At 37.9% G+C, this 16,117-nt stretch overlaps 1 protein-coding gene across 1 annotated transcript; it reads left to right on the forward strand.

Annotated features, from left to right (window-relative positions):
* Window positions 1–270: 270 nt before the first annotated feature.
* asb3 (ankyrin repeat and SOCS box containing 3) lies at window positions 271–9,074 on the forward strand. The gene is made up of 9 exons (XM_079850965.1): window positions 271–1,630; window positions 2,467–2,625; window positions 2,736–2,848; window positions 3,262–3,394; window positions 6,086–6,263; window positions 6,484–6,690; window positions 6,783–7,052; window positions 7,220–7,353; window positions 8,823–9,074. Exons 1-9 carry the CDS (start codon window positions 1,432–1,434, stop codon window positions 8,978–8,980), a joined length of 1,551 nt encoding a protein of 516 aa, XP_079707091.1. The 5' UTR covers window positions 271–1,431; the 3' UTR covers window positions 8,981–9,074.
* The last annotated feature ends 7,043 nt before the right edge of the window (window positions 9,075–16,117 follow it).

Here is a 16,117-nt window from a genome sequence, read left to right on the forward strand (position 1 = left end):
AGTTTTTAGGGCCTGCCTGACGAGTCTGTAGGTATGTTGACAGGGTTGGCATAAGTTAGGTGTTATTAGTATTACTGAAGATTTCAAAAGAAACACATACTTGTCAAGGGCAGATCCAGATCCAGCCGAAGACGCCTCGCATCAAGTTTCCTCTCTTGACGTCGTTTGACGTCTAATTTACAAACTGTCTTAAAAACAGCGTTTTATTGTTTACAAAAATCAACGTTAAAACCTGTACGCCATTATTTGAAGGTATAAACCATAGACTTTTTTAAACTGGATAATGGGAGATATCGTTTTTCAAAATAAAAGCCAGTTTACCGGCTTTAGAATGAAACGCTTACAATAAATCACCGTGGTAACCAGAATATCCACTGGTACAGTAGTAATCATTTTAGAATTCTTACGCTAATAATTATAGCTGTTGTAGCAATGGATTTCTGATGAAACCTATGGGTATACAATAATTGTTATTTATGTTAAGGAAGTTAACTATGTAACGTTAGAGTTGTTAAAAATACAATAGTTAAATCGAAATTATCGTGATTTATTTGTTTGTTTATTTATTCATTCATTCCTTTATTTTTACTTAGTTACTTTTATATTACACAAATTAAAATGGTATTTCTAGGTTTTCTGACCGCTTGTTCAATAGACAAGCAATGCTTTGCCTCGCCTTTGTTTTATATGTTGCTGTTATATGTTATGTAATTAAATATTTGAATGATGACTTTGCCAGATACTGTCAGTATAATATCTCCCTTTCAGTTACTGTCAGAATAATATCTCCCTTTCTGTTTTAAGGAAGTGTCGGGTTTCGGTTAAGTGGGTGGATCAATTGAAAATATGTAAAACGAAATATTGGAATCGTTTTTTTGTTTGTTTTTGTTTGTTTGTTTATAAAATACTATTGTTATTATAATTTATTTATAGTCGGAACGCAAAGTAACCCATGTCTGTTCTAGCCGGAGCCCTGAATCAGCCAATCAGGAAACAGCATCGCCGGAAGTTCCGTTAAATGTATCTGGTCTAGCTTGTGGATTCTGTCATTATTAATTTATGTGTTTACAGATGTTTAGAACCGCAACATGATTTTTCACTTGATCTTTTTGTTGTCTTGTAGACATCTTAAAGATTCAAAGTGGGGAAATGAACTAGACTACTAGCATACTTGAAGTGGTTAACTCGTTATTTTGCAATCAAAGCACTGTTTTCTGCCCTGCTTATCATGTAACCTAGTGTGCAGTGACTTCACTGCATTACAGAGATTTAACCTGTGGCACTGCAGTATAAGGCAGGTGTAATTCAAGATCTGGAACTGTCAACGTGCACTCAGTTAAGAGCCACTGTGTGGAAATGATATAACGTTAGCATGAACTATTTCAGTAATGTTTAAGGGGTAAAGTTAGTGTTGTGTGGAGGGAAAAATCGATGGACTTCACGGAGTGCTATGGAGACACCTGTTCAGCCGTCGCGCTGGCAGCCCGGGAGGGGAAGGGTCGGCGGGTGCAGAAACTCATCCAGAGAGGCTTCGCGGTGGACGTGAAAGATAACCGGGGCTGGAACGCCCTGCATGAGGCCGCGGCGGCTGGATCAGCGGAGTGTGTGCGGCTACTCCTCCCTGCAGCCGGTAAGAGCTTACTTACACAGGCGCTTCTGAAGTGCCAATTAGGGTTCTTCATGCAGACTGTTTAATGCTGTTTAATGCTGCTTAAATGTGGCATAAATGCATTTACACAGCCTCTTAATAGTATACTTTTACACTAGGGCCTAAGGTGGGTCAGAGCAGACAGAATTTAGTCTGGTAGCATAACGTTTTTTACGCAGAATTTTGAGCAGGCACTGAGCCGCCTTAAATCAGCTGTGTAAAGATGCATTATGGACCATCAAATAGAGTTACTTGTTTAGGCAATGAAGGGATGTTGAAGGGAAGGAAGTTCACATAGAAATGGAAATTCTAGCTTCATTTAGGCTACCTGTATTCCAAATCTGTAGGAATCTCATTCTCGCATAAATCACATAAGGAAATATAAAATGTGTAAGCTTCTCTTTTCCACAAAGTAAAAACCATTGGGGACTGGGGTTGTCAATCTTGACAAATGACATGCATGTATTAAAACATTTATCTATGCAACTTGAGTGCCATATTCTAATCTTTGTGTGAGAAACCATTTCTGTTTTATAGTCCTTCAAATCTTCCCCTCATGAGACAGACAGTATTTTCTTTTTTTTTTCTTTTTTTTCAGTTCCAGCGCTGGTTTAAGTGCTGTATTTTTGTTTTTGTATGGCAGGGTAGCTTTCAAATCTCATTCATATGATTTAAATATGCACATATTCAGATTTAGTTACAAGAACTGTCCCTTGAAGACCAACTATCAGAACTCTTTTGACACACTAGTATGTTTGTACAAGTTTTCTTTAACGTGCAGGTCTTTAATTGTATCTCATCGTTCCTCTTTACTTCAGTGAATTGTGAAGATTATGTCAACACTTTGACACATAACTCAGAGACTCCTGTTTACTTTGCTGCGAGGAATGGACACCTCCGGGCGGTGAATTGGCTAATCAAAGGTGGTGCGGACATTAACAGGACAACCAATGAGCTCTCCTGTCCCCTATTTGCAGGTAAACCCAAAAGTACCTCACAGGTCATCTCAGATCATGTTTACCATGTGTATTTTCCCTCTTTGGAGTCTTGTTATATATCTGTTTTTTTTTTTTTTTTTTGTTTCTAGCTGTAGATGGTGGGTACAAAAATGTTGTGGAGCTGCTGGTGCGAAATGGAGCAGAAGTCAATGGGACTCACTCTGTGTCAGGCTGGTCTTGTCTCCATCAAGCTGTTTACAAGGTTATAGCTTTAAACTACAACTCTAATTTATGATTTATGAAGCTTTTATGTTTTGGAAACTTTGAAATTTGCACAAATACTACATTCACATACCTTATATATAAGTTCCTCGGCTCTTTTTACTGACCGTTAAGTGTAAGGGCTTATCAGCAAGTTGTTATCATTAAAAAACAACTACTTATTTAGAACATCAATCAAATTATTTATGTTGCCCGATATTACTCTCTTGCATTTATACCACTATCAATAATTTTTATACTTCTAAATGTTTAATTAAACTTCAAAAAATGAAAGCCCAGGGCCATAGTGTGTGTTCTAATTTAATCAAGCTTTTAAATCCTACATATGAGGCAGTTATCAAAATCTTTCATCAAGAAATTGAGGAAATAAATATCTGTAAATAACACTTCCAGGGCCATACTGAGATTGTGAGGTTCCTGGTGAGCATGTGCTCTCTGGAGGCAGTGGATGACTATGGGATCACACCATTATTTGTTGCTGCACAATATGGACATCACCAATGCTTAGAGATTCTTGCAAATGCCGGTGAGAACACTTCTTTAATGATTAATCCTGTATGAAGTGTGAACTGCATTGCACTTTTGTACACTAAATGCTTTGGTCAATGTTCAGTGTCAACTCATTAGAGCTATCACTACTGTATCCACTGTGCTATTTATAGTGACACATTCTTCTGAGACAGATAAGCAGTTTGATGTATGGGTCAGTAAAAGAAAATGAATGTATTCAATGATTGTAGTAAAAATTAAATATAGACATACAGAGACTTGAATACAGTTCACTATGATGAGCACATTTTTTAATTTCATAATTAAAATTCATGTTCACACTTTTTGGGTGGTGGAGGAGGGGTGGCATAAAGTTAAAAAAAAAATGGATCATGTAAAAAATATGTCTTCATAGTGAAAAAAGACTCATTAAAAGTTTGGCTGCTTGCTTTGCTGCTTATATTTCTTTTAAAAATGAAAGAACTTTATAATTCCATTCAGCAAGGATGCATTTAATTGATAAAAAGTGACAGTAAAGATAAAAGATTTATAATGTTACAAAATATTTCTATTTCAGATTATGTCAGCATATTGGTAATGCAATAAAAATTGGTATTTTTTATAGAATACCATCATTTTATTATTGTTGTATTAGCCCTCTAGTTCTAGCATTAAAATCATATTTAAAACTGTAACATTTTACATGGGTATTTAAACCTATAAGACTTTTTTTTTTCCTCACAATTCTGACTTTTTTGTCACAGTTGCAAGTTTATATCTCCCAATTCGGACTTTATAACTCGCAATTGTGAGTTTATATCTCAATTCTGAGGGGATATACTTTCTTTTATTCCGTGGCTCCCATAGACAAGCCTTGCCCAGCCGTACACTCTGCCTATGATTATTTATCTTCGTTTATTATTCTTACACACACACAAGGTCTCTCGCTCCCTCTCTCTACACGTTCTTCCCCCGGTAGACGTAGAATCCACAGCTAGATCAATGAGAAGCCCTATTACAACGACCATCATTTGAAGTGTCACACAGTTCTGAAATTATCGTACATTATAGGATTTTTTCCATTATTGATCGTACATCGTACAGAGGTCAAAATTATCGTACAAATACGATAATTATCGTACATCTGGCAACACTGCACATGCCTTTGGTGTGAGAGACCCGGGTTCGAATCCACTGTGAGACACCAATGTGTCCCTGAGCAAGACACTTAACCCCTAGTTGCTCCAGAGGCGTGCGACCTCTGACATATATAGCAATTGTAAGTCGCTTTTGATAAAAGCGTCAGCTAAATGAATAAATGTAAATGTAAATGTTTGTGTCCAGGCAAAGAAACATTGACAGAGGGTATAATGGGGATAAAAAAGAAGGCTGTCTATGAAGTAAATGTAACTAATTAGTGGAATATTAAACGAAATATAGTAACGCATGGCCCTGGCTAAGTTAGCTGTGGTCCGCGAGCTGAGAAAAACGCGCAGTGGATTGAGCGGGCAGCGGCACACACTCAAAAAAAAAAAAACCTCATCAGTTGAATGTATAATAATCGTGGCAAATTTCCACATAAAATGCAGCTCTGCAGACGCGTGCATTATTCGTGCAAATTACTCACTGCTCTTGGCTAAATAGGCTACCCTTTTCAACTTTACAAAAATATCCATCAATATTTAATTTATAAAGAATATGCAATGTTTTTTTCACATTTGATTACTTTATTCAAATTTCTGTACCTGTTAGATCTACTCGAAAATCTCTAAAAACACATTTATTTCATTTGTAGCCTTTCTTTTTTCTATTGTATTTATTTGTGCTATATATGTGTAAATGTGATTATTTGTTCTTATTTTATTATTGACTTCTTACTTGTCTTTAATAATGTTTTAAAATTAATATTAATTAGGCTGGTTTTTGTAATATCAAAATTGGAATAAAGAATTGATATTTCACTGGTGTCTAAACATTTGTAACACTGACCCAATCCTCACTGAGCCCTTCTGGAGCTGCTCTAAATATGTGATGTGCTATTAAATGAAAGATAAAATATGATAGAACAATAGAATGAAGAGTGAAAGTAACAGAAGCTCATACAATACATTTTAGCAGGCTTAATTAAGCATGAAAATAACTTAAGGAAATATATATTTGATGAACAAATTAAGCCAACTAATAGGATTTATATTCATTTAAAAATTAGAAATGCAGTGAAAATACAGGTATCGGTTTTTGCGAGTGCCAAAAATTTGAGTATCGGACTCGTACTGGAAAAAGTGGTATCGGTGCATCCCTAATAATTATTATTTATTTTTCGTTATGGTCAACACCCTTATTTAACTTAAATGGTAATTAAATAAAGAAAGCCACACCAAGCTCAAGATGTTCCTGGATCAACTTGTTTTTTGTTTTTCCTTGAACAACATAGCAACAGAACCTTATTTCACAAAGTAAAACATGTTCTTGGATTAACATCTTTGTTGATCTTGGAACAACATTCCAATCAACCAGTTTAGGCTTACAACCAGGGTTAGGTGCTTCTTCATCAATTTTATTCACCTATAATTTCCCTCTGAATTTAAGGATAACTTATGGGTAGGTTTAGGAGTAGGGATATGGTCATGATTCAATTTTCAGACAGGAATGTTTTTCCGGGATCAACAAAATATGTAGACCCCTAAAATCAGGAAGTGTGCCTAAGCAGAGGTTGTTGTTGTCACAGGGGCGAATGTGAACTGCCAAGCAAACGATCTGGCCACACCGTTGCTCATTGCCGCTCAGGAGGGCCACGTACGGTGTGTGGAGGTTTTACTGGCCCATGGAGCTGACCCTAACCTGTACTGCAATGAGGACTGCTGGCAGCTACCCATCCATGCTGCGGCCCAGTTCAGTCGGCTGAGGTACGGCCGCTCGTCAATTACATACCGGGTCTGTTTAGTGCTTAAGAAAACCTCGTTTTAAAAAACGATCCACATTGTGACATTTACTTAGTATAATATAAATAACATTTGAAAGCTAACCTTTTCTACTTTTTAAATGAGAGCATAACTTTGGCCTTTATGAAATAATTGTTGCTACACTGGATTAATCTGGCCGCTCATCTCTTGTCTTTCTGTGTAGTGCTTTAGAGAAGCTGATTCCGGTAACGAAGCGAGAATGTGACCGGGGTGAAGGAAAGGTCAGTCCAGTTTACTTGGCAGTACTTAGCGGACAAGCGGACAGCCTTCGGGTCTTGCTAAAGAAGGGCTACAGTCCAGACGCCCAGAGCTGTCGACAGTTTGGATACAGCTGCCCTTTGGACATGGCTCTGTGGTGCAACTCTTGGAAGTATGACAGAGATGTACACTCATGTCCTGCTTTTCATTTTAAACACAATCAGTTGGACAGTATGACTTTTTTTTTTTTCTTTTGTCTTTCAGTTTGGACAGCGAGTGTCACCAGACTCGTGAGATCACTCTGATGCTCTTGGCAGCAGGGGCCCATGTGAGCATGGGCATATATGCCTTTGCGTTACAGGGCCATGTACCAGAGCACCTGCCCTTGATCCTGGAGCACGCTGGGCTCCCTCAGGGTGACCGACTCAGAGAGCTGGCCAATAGAGCCCTTGCCGAGCTGCAGAGCGCCTCTTTTTGGCTCCCCCTGCTGCTCAAAGCAGGAATGGACCCCATGCTGCTCCTACAGGACAAAATGTAAGCGACACATTGCGGTTGATGTGTCACACGTTTTTTTTATTTTAATCATGAGTGGATTCACCATGCATGGCTTTTAATAAATAATTGTGCTTTATTAACGTCAGAGTTAAAAACCACTGAGTTAAGCTCTTCTCTTCTGCCTGTAATGCTGTAATTGGGTGCAGGCTTGAAGAAGCTGAGAACAGAGTGCTTAATTTCTTTCTGGAGTTCATTCATTGGAAGACTCTGCCCTCCGCAATGCTTCAGATTCTCTCTCACCGTCGAACAGATGGCACCTGGACGCCACGGAAGCATTTCGGTATGAACTGTGTGGGTTTTATGACTTTGATCAGGTGTTTTTCAACAATACATTGCATTTATCATATATGTACTATACATTCACCATTATTTTGTTGGTAAAGTGAAATAGTGAATTTATTTGTATATTAAGTTTCCTGAAGAGTTTCTTTATTACAGTTAAAGTGCTGATATTCATTCCTTTCATTCACATAGCTGTTAATTTGTAAAAGGTCAAAGCGCACGACAAATAAAGTTATTGTCTCCTAAAAGAAAGGATCGATTCTGAACTGCAGAAACGAATCATCAGTTATCACTTCCGAAACAAATCTACATAGGTTTGTATCAAATTTGCATCATGCCAGCTTATGGTCTTCATCGGCTGCCCGCAAGCAACGTCTACTTTGACCCGTCCTCACTGTAGTTGTAGCTGAGAAGCATCATGTTGTAGCAGCATGTGGACATGTTGAGAAGATGCTGTTTTCTTTGCTGCGAATTTAATTTGCATGCACTTTATAGGATGAGGACTATTCATATCACTACGTATACAAGTGCCGAGGAACCCTCATGAGTTGAATTTCAGATATGGTATGGGATTGGGAGTTTATTTCTCACACGCGCTGATAGACCAATCACAACAGACGCGACCATCTGACCAATCAGAGCAGAGGAAGCTCTCGGAAAGGCAGGGTTTAGAGAGACTGAATCCTTTATTGAACCATTTCAGACATTGGGAGGGGAAAGAGGCAACGCTTTTTTGTCCTTGGATACATGTAAACATATTGTAGGAGACCTTCAAAACAAAAGTAGGAATGTTTAAAATAGCATAATAGGGGCACTTTAAGTTCAGTACATTTTTTTGTAATCAGTTCAAATTGTTTTAATGAAACGATTCAAAACCCACTAATTAGTTTGCATTAGAATGTTTATGTATTAAAATGTTTAGCGAGAAACTAAGAAGTTTTAACTAAGAAGATTATTAAGTTTGAACTAATTAAGTAATTTACGGATGAGCAAATGTGCATATACATATATATATATATATATATGCATGCATACATTGCGTACATGTACATATTTTTAATTTGTAAAAATGTATTCCTGTGATAGTCTTCAGTGACACCTGCTCCTTCCGAAATCATTTTAATATACTGATTTGGTGTTCAAGAAATATTTCTTGTTATTATCAATGTTGAAAACAGTTGTGCTGCTTATTATTTTTGCCAATTTTTTTCCAGGATTCTTTGATGAATAGAAAGTTCAAAAGAACAGCATTGATTTGAAAGAGCAATCTTTTGTAACAATGCTTTTACTGTGTCACTTTTGATCAATGTAATGCATCCCTGCTGAATGAAAGTATTAATTTATTTCATAAATCTTATTTTGGAAAAAAATATATATCCATTTTGTCCAATCCTACTGCATTCTATATACGTGTCATCTGATGTGGTAAGTTGCCACAGCTCAGTAACCCTTTGCTCTTGCTTCCAGAATCAGTCCCTGCCCTCACTCATCTGTGCAGGCTGGCAGTGCGGGCATCGGTGGGCAGCGATGTTCTCTCTAAGACCTCCTTTATCCAACAGCTGCCCGTCCCCACACTGCTTCAGGACTACCTTCAGTTCAGCGACGTCTCAGGCTTGCTCACATAGCAGCCTGACTGTCTTCTGTGTCTAATTAAGTTATCTCGACTTGTTCCACTGCAGTATTTTGTACATAATGTTAATAAAATGTTAATGACTGCTCAAAAAAAGCTGGACTCTGGCTCTTTTCATTACCTTGATATTTAGAAAATACGGGAGGGCAAATGAAGAATTTCACCAATTTCTCTTCACTGTTCTGTTCCCCTCTTACACAGCTGGCCTTCATACTGAGTTGATGTTGAAATTCACCTCTGCTCCGTGTCTTTGGTCTGCCTCGTTATCTTCTCTCTCTCTCTCAACGGCTCTCCTCTCTGTCTGCCTCCAAGGTCACTCTGCCTGAAAGACGCATACTCTCTTCGAATGTTAATTGCCCAACGCAGTCACACTCGTTCAGAGATGCTACTATCTTCCTTTGGTCATACAATTTATTTAACATTTTATGTTACCTTTAAGGAATGCCCATAGCACACCATCAAAAAGCTCGCTGTTAATTTAAAATCATCCGTGTCGCTGCGGCGTGATGCTCTCAATCCCCTGCTGCTTTCAGAATTGAGTCATACCTTTATGAATAGACGGTTAATCTGTTTCACACAGACATCAATGTTTCCAGTATTTTTCTAAAGCTCACACATCCTGGCTAACTGTCTTCACCTCTTTAACATTAATTACGGAAAGACCACGTGATGCTTGCATTATTGCATTAACAAAAAAAAAAAAAAACCTGTTATATAACATCAAGGTGTTCCTTATTTCCATGCCGTTTCTTTTGGAATACCGTGTGCAAACAGCAGGGGGAGAACACGGATAACTGACAGTCCTACCCCGCACTACTGTAGCTACCTAGCAGCCTGACTACATGAAAGAGGAGCCATTTCTGCTTCCTCCCTGATATTTTGAATTCAGAGCAAACCGGAGGCTGTGTCTCAGCAACTCTGTCCCTTGTTCTAGACAATCAGGCCACCTCTCTGTGGGAGACTCTGGAAAGACATGGCATCAGTAATCATGTGCATTAAGCTTTTCTTGTGCTGCAGGTAAGCTCAGGTCCAACGGTTCGGCTTTGATTAGCAATCAGGCTTTTGAAATTCAGCCAAAGGACTGACTGACTTTGTCGTTCTTTCACACACATTCTTTTTTATATATATATATATACATAAAGTGTTGAAAATCGAATTTCTAAATTTTACAATTTCATAGTTGAACAGATATAAGTTTTATATATCATATTTTTTAGAGAAATATATATATTTCTAATATAGAGAGTAAAAATCTTTGTCATTGTTTTTCAAACCACATTTTTATACATTTTTAGAAATATATTATTGTTATTATTATATACATATAATACAAGTAAGCAAAAATATCATTTCTCATTATTTGTCAAACATAATTTTTGAAGAGATGATTTATATAATGTATTTTTATATAATACATATTTGAAAAAAATCTCTCTCTCTATGTGTGTGTGTGTGTAGAGAGAGAGAGAGAGAGTAAAAATATTTGTCACTGTTTTTCAAACCTCATTTTTGAAGACATGTTTATATATTTTTAGAGAAATATACAGGGTGGGCCATTTATATGGATACACCGTAATAACATGGGAATGGTTGGTGATATTAAAGTCCTGTTTTTGGCACATTAGTATATGTGAGGGGGCAAACTCCTCAAGATGGGTGGTGACCATGGTGGCCATTTAGAAGTCCACAAACAGGACTTTAATATCACCAACCATTCCCATGTTATTACGGTGTATCCATATAAATGGCCCACCCTGTATATTTAACATTTTTTAAAGGTTTATTATACATATATAACAAGCATAAGCAAAAAATATAATTTCTCATTATTTGTCAAATATAATTTTTGAAGAGATAATTTTTTAATATGTTTTTAGATAAGTATATAAAACAATTATTTATTTATATATATATATATATATATATATATATATATATATATATATATATATATATATATATACACACACACACACACTATATACACATCATATTATTACATAATATATTTAAAAATATATATATTAAGTGTACATGTACGTAGTATGTATCGTGTGTATATATATATATATATATATATATATATATATATATATATATATATACATATATACTTCTTTTTTTTTTTTTTTTTTTGAGAGCGTGTATCATCTGGTGTCTACTGGTGTACAATTTTACAGAAATGTTCAAACTCAGCCTCTAATAACCACTTTGATTTGTCTCCCTAATTAAAATGTGACAGCAGCACAGAGAAACGAAGTCTAGAATAGAGCACGTACATAATTGATGCAACATAATCTAAAATGTATCAGTCATGAAATGTGGTACACGTTCTATAAAAAGCCAGTGTGACGTGCAGCCCTAAGCCAGTCCACCCGGTTGGAGCTGGAAGCCTGAATTGTTCTACAGCCACCACCCTTCATACTGTGAATTTTGTTGATTGGCTCAGGAATTTGTGGCTTTGAGCTTTTAGGAAAATCGTCACAGTGGAGCGCATTGCCTGTCTCTTTATGTAATCACATGGTACGTATCACTGGCAAATGTGTTAAAAAAATTGTTTTACGGTTTCTAAGTGTTAATTGGGTGGGTGGGTGGGTGGGGGGGGGGGGGGGCACAGTTGCCTGGCGACCTGCTGAAGGGAAATATCTGCTTAAATATTACCAGGGGATCTTTTCTTCTAGACCTTGCAGAACATCTCATACAAGGTGTATTCATGCTAATACTGTATAGATAGGCTTAGGCTTCTTTGCCTCAGCATATTGCATCACCTGTTGGGAATCGTCCAGCTTTGATGCTGTGTGTATGATTTATTTTCTTCAGTATGATTAGATAATTCTTGCCTTTTTGATGGAGGAGTTCTGGATCTTATTGCATTTGTGCAGTCTGTTACCCACTGCTAACACACTCCAAGGAAATAAACAAGGGTGATGGGCTTCTGTTTGCTTTCACTGAACATGAGATTAATGTGTTTTTCCAAGTCAATTTGTTGTTTTATCTTCCAGGTCCTACATGTCTCATCTCATTGATTTTACTCTTTGCCACCTCACAAACAGGTCATTATGTATTCGTTTGCTTGTGTTTGTGTCTGTGTGTTTGTTTTGTCAGGAGTAATCTGGACAGAGGAAATGGGCCATTTCATTTGGACATTTGTTTCAGGGAATAGAAGAGAACTGCAGTGTTGATATAAGACTTGCTGTTGGTGGGTGATGATATTTGAAGTGATAGGAAGTGTTTTGCTAAAGGAATAGTTCACGAAGAATTGGAAAATTTGTTCAATCCCATACAACTTTATTTCTTTCTTCTGTAGAACACTAAAGGAGATGCTGGGCAAAATGTTCATGCTGCTCTTTTTACACATGAAAGCATACTGTTACCAGGAGCTGCCAAAAAAGCACCATAAAGTGGTCCATATACTCTTCCAAAGCCACTCAATGGGTTTCCCCTCAGCCATTGCTATCAAATCTCATTTGATTTGTCAAACCAAGTCACTTTCAAACCAGTCAGCCGTTGGTCAGCGTGGCGATTCATGTGACCAACTTGAAAATGAGCTAAATCTGCACGGGGGAACTTTTTCACCCTCACACAAAACTGCCGATAATGCTGAGTCATGTTGAAGTGACTTGATCTCAAACAATAAATTTTCCCGAGCACCGTCTTAAGCCCCGTTCACACCGACTCCCTAATAATAGGCGAAACTGTATGAACTGCAGCAGTGCTAAACTGCTCACACTGCATGTCATGTAATTAATGAACAACACAAACGATCAATGTATGAATTAAACTCATAACACTACCTACAGTTTATTTTCCACACATCATTTTATTGTGTCCATGTAGGCTATGTGGTTACAGTTAAATCATATTACAGTGAAATTGCTCCAGAACTCTTGCCTTGCCTTCACTCGAGACGCAGACATGAGTTCCATTGGCAGTCTTCACTCCTATTGGAAATGTACTGCTCATTTGCATAAAGTTAACATTTCTGAATTTTTTCTTGACACGCCTACATTCTGTCGCCAACGTTCGCTGTCGCTCGTGTTGCCGGGAGTCAACAGCCCTCGATTGAAAATGAATGGGATCGTGTCACTTTGACATTGTGTGTCGCTGGCAGTGTGAATGGGGCTTTGTCGCTCCCAAAAGTCATAAATCTCAACTTTCTTGCATCGCTGGACACGCAGACATGCTGTTGCTCGTGTTGCTGGAAATCGCCAGCTCTCCAGGCCAGGCCTGGTTCTACGAGGGTGCTAGAATGTGCTTAGCACCCTCAAACGCAAGCAAGAGAGCACCCTCGGTTAATACTGTAATACTATATTGGCGAAACAGTTTTGGCAAACGCTCTAATGCATATTTGTGTTTGCGCTCTGGAGAGCATCAAATGTATCTATTTACGACGTGCATTTGCAGCGGCGAGCAATTTAGCCAATCATAGACATAGTTGTGTTGATCTCTTGAACGCAATGGCCAATCAGATGTGTTTAAGTTAGTCAGAATCCACTCACCGAGTTATGCAGGCTCGTAAAACCTCTCATTAACAAAGAAAGTGTAGACACAATGTAAGCGATTTATTGTGCATTGTTGGCAGCTTCGTGGATTATAACGCAAATTTGTGAGATCGCGATGAACTGATGGCGTTTTAATGATTGTAAAAGGAGCGGTCTTGGGTCGCGTTCGAGGCTACAGCATAATCCATTGAATAAAACTATTGTTTTTCATCCTCCTAAGAGGACAGACCAGCAATTGCATGCTGCAAAGTTTTATCTACATATAAATGCTGGATTCACTCTGCACGGGACAAAATTATGACATGTTAAAACAGTAACGCATTAAAGCAATGTAAAGGTAGACTAATAGAAAAATATTTGTAGCAAAATAACTTTAAAATTCTATTCCAATTATTGGTAAAAGAAGTGATGACTTCTGCACTTTACTAGAGCATCCTCAATGATTTGATTGTGGAACCGGGCCTGCTCCAGGCTATAGTACAAGAGTCATTCGAATGTACCTACGGTGTGTGCTTGTTCATTTTAGAGTTTAACAGCATCTGGACACTATCTGCTTTCATTAGATGGAAAAGAGCATCTTGAACTTTCAGTAAAACATCTCATTTTGTGTTCCACGGAAAGAATGAAAGTTTTTTATAGATATACAATCCCAATAAGACACTCCAGTCAGTTGTGTATTCCGCATCGTCCTCACTTACCGGAGCAGATTAGCAGAAATAATTGGTGTGGATCGGTACTTTCATCACATGAGTGTTCCAGGTGTGAAACAGTCGCTGATTGTGTGAAGAAGTTGCTGATTGAGAGAAATCTGAACCTCCCTGGTGAGGTAGCGTCCGTTTAAATAATGACTGCAGTCAATCACTTAGACATTGTGTTAATCAGTGAGGTACAGAGCCCAGCAGAAGAGAAGATGGAGGAGATTACTTCAGTATAGGTAAAGAGAGAGAGAGAGATTCCGGACACATCTAATCCTCCACGGTCCTATACTCTCCATCCAGTCGTTCATGTTTATCTATTTTATGCGTGCTTGTGTTATTGTCTTTGCATGGCTACATCAGCCTTATCAAGACTCGGAAATAAAAATTTTAATTAACCTATATTAAAAGCAGGCCACTCTTCTTAATGAGTTCCCTGAGTAATTAAACAGGCAACCCGGCAAATTTTCACACTTCATGTGCTTTGTTTGCTAGGAATATCCACACCTGCAGTGACCCCGCTGCCGTTCCCCAGACAAAGAATTGGTTTTAACCTCGTACGTGATCTCGGTGTTTGAACAGTCGGTCATTTCTTATCAAGCTCTTTCTCAACAACTTGCGAGTCCATAAGAAATGACCCTTTGGCAACCTCCACACCAGAAGACTTAACTTTGTCACAGACCCTGTCAGCTCCCCAGCCAGAAGAACATAAGTGCTATCCGATGAGAGCGCATCACAGAAGGTTACAGTGACAGCCATGGCGGAGAAAAAAGTGTTAGATCATTTAAATGCTAATTATCCATTTTCAATCCCTCATAAACTTTAACTGCAAGCCTTTGAGATTTGAACAAAAATAACATCTTGAGAAAGAACGTCCCCCATGGGAGGCGAAATCTTTTCACTGCACAAAAAGAAGTATTACTCACAAGAGGAAATTAACATGCCTTACCGTTTCCAACCATAGGAGTATGAGTTTTTCCCATTTCCAATCTGTGCAGGTATTACTAATGCATGCCACAGGCATCCTTGTCCTTGGCATTTTACTTTGTATTCATATATGGAGCAGTTCCATTTGAAATAATCACAAGCCTTTTAACCACACAGTAGCATGTAAAATATAACAATCTAAACCTCTACAATTCACTCAAAACTAAGTCATTTTCCAGCTTACAGTTTAGGCACTAAGAGTAGGCTACAAACCATACTATTATCTGTAGTATCTAGAGTATCTGATCGAAATCGAAATAAAACTGAACCAATCAATAATCGACACAGCAGCCTCTTAAACATCTACAGACACTCAAGTCTCAAAAGCTCAAGTGCTCAAAAAGGGGCATTAATAAACCAGTTTGCTTCAAAAAGGTCTGTTTAATATGATGGATAAATAAAATAATGTGAAAGTCCCCCTGTGGTGAAAATCTAGCTTTTAATGTTGTTTAGGCTATATGTGGTGTTTTTAACATGCTTTAAGACAAACCATGTACAAATTCATAAGTCAACACCATTGCTGAGTATTTTCTCCTTAAAACTGCAGTGAACCAAAGACGTGGTTTGAAATCGCTGGTGTTTCTGACGTCACAAACTACCTTATAACCAATCAGGTCAATGTGCGATCGTAAACAAGTGGATCTCTGAGCTGGTGTGAGCGGGTGGAGGCGGGGCTAATTTGCATATTCATAGAAGCGCGTATACTAAATGAGGCAAGGATGTAGAGTTACATTCAAGATATTTTAAGGCATGAAGAAATTTTTTTTCAGTGAAAAAACGTTTAAATATGCAATTTTGGTGATCAAAGATAAGTTTTAAGGGATACAATTATTGATTACAGGGGGACTCTAAGTAAAATGAACTGCTTGTGCTGGTTTCAGCCTCATCATGGCTGCAGGAATGTCCTCATCTCATAAATGAAATGCCTGCGATTCAGCACCTGCTAAT

The sequence above is a fragment of the Squalius cephalus genome, assembly GCF_949319135.1.
Source record: "Squalius cephalus genome assembly, chromosome: 19".
Classification (NCBI taxonomy): Eukaryota; Metazoa; Chordata; class Actinopteri; order Cypriniformes; family Leuciscidae; genus Squalius; species Squalius cephalus.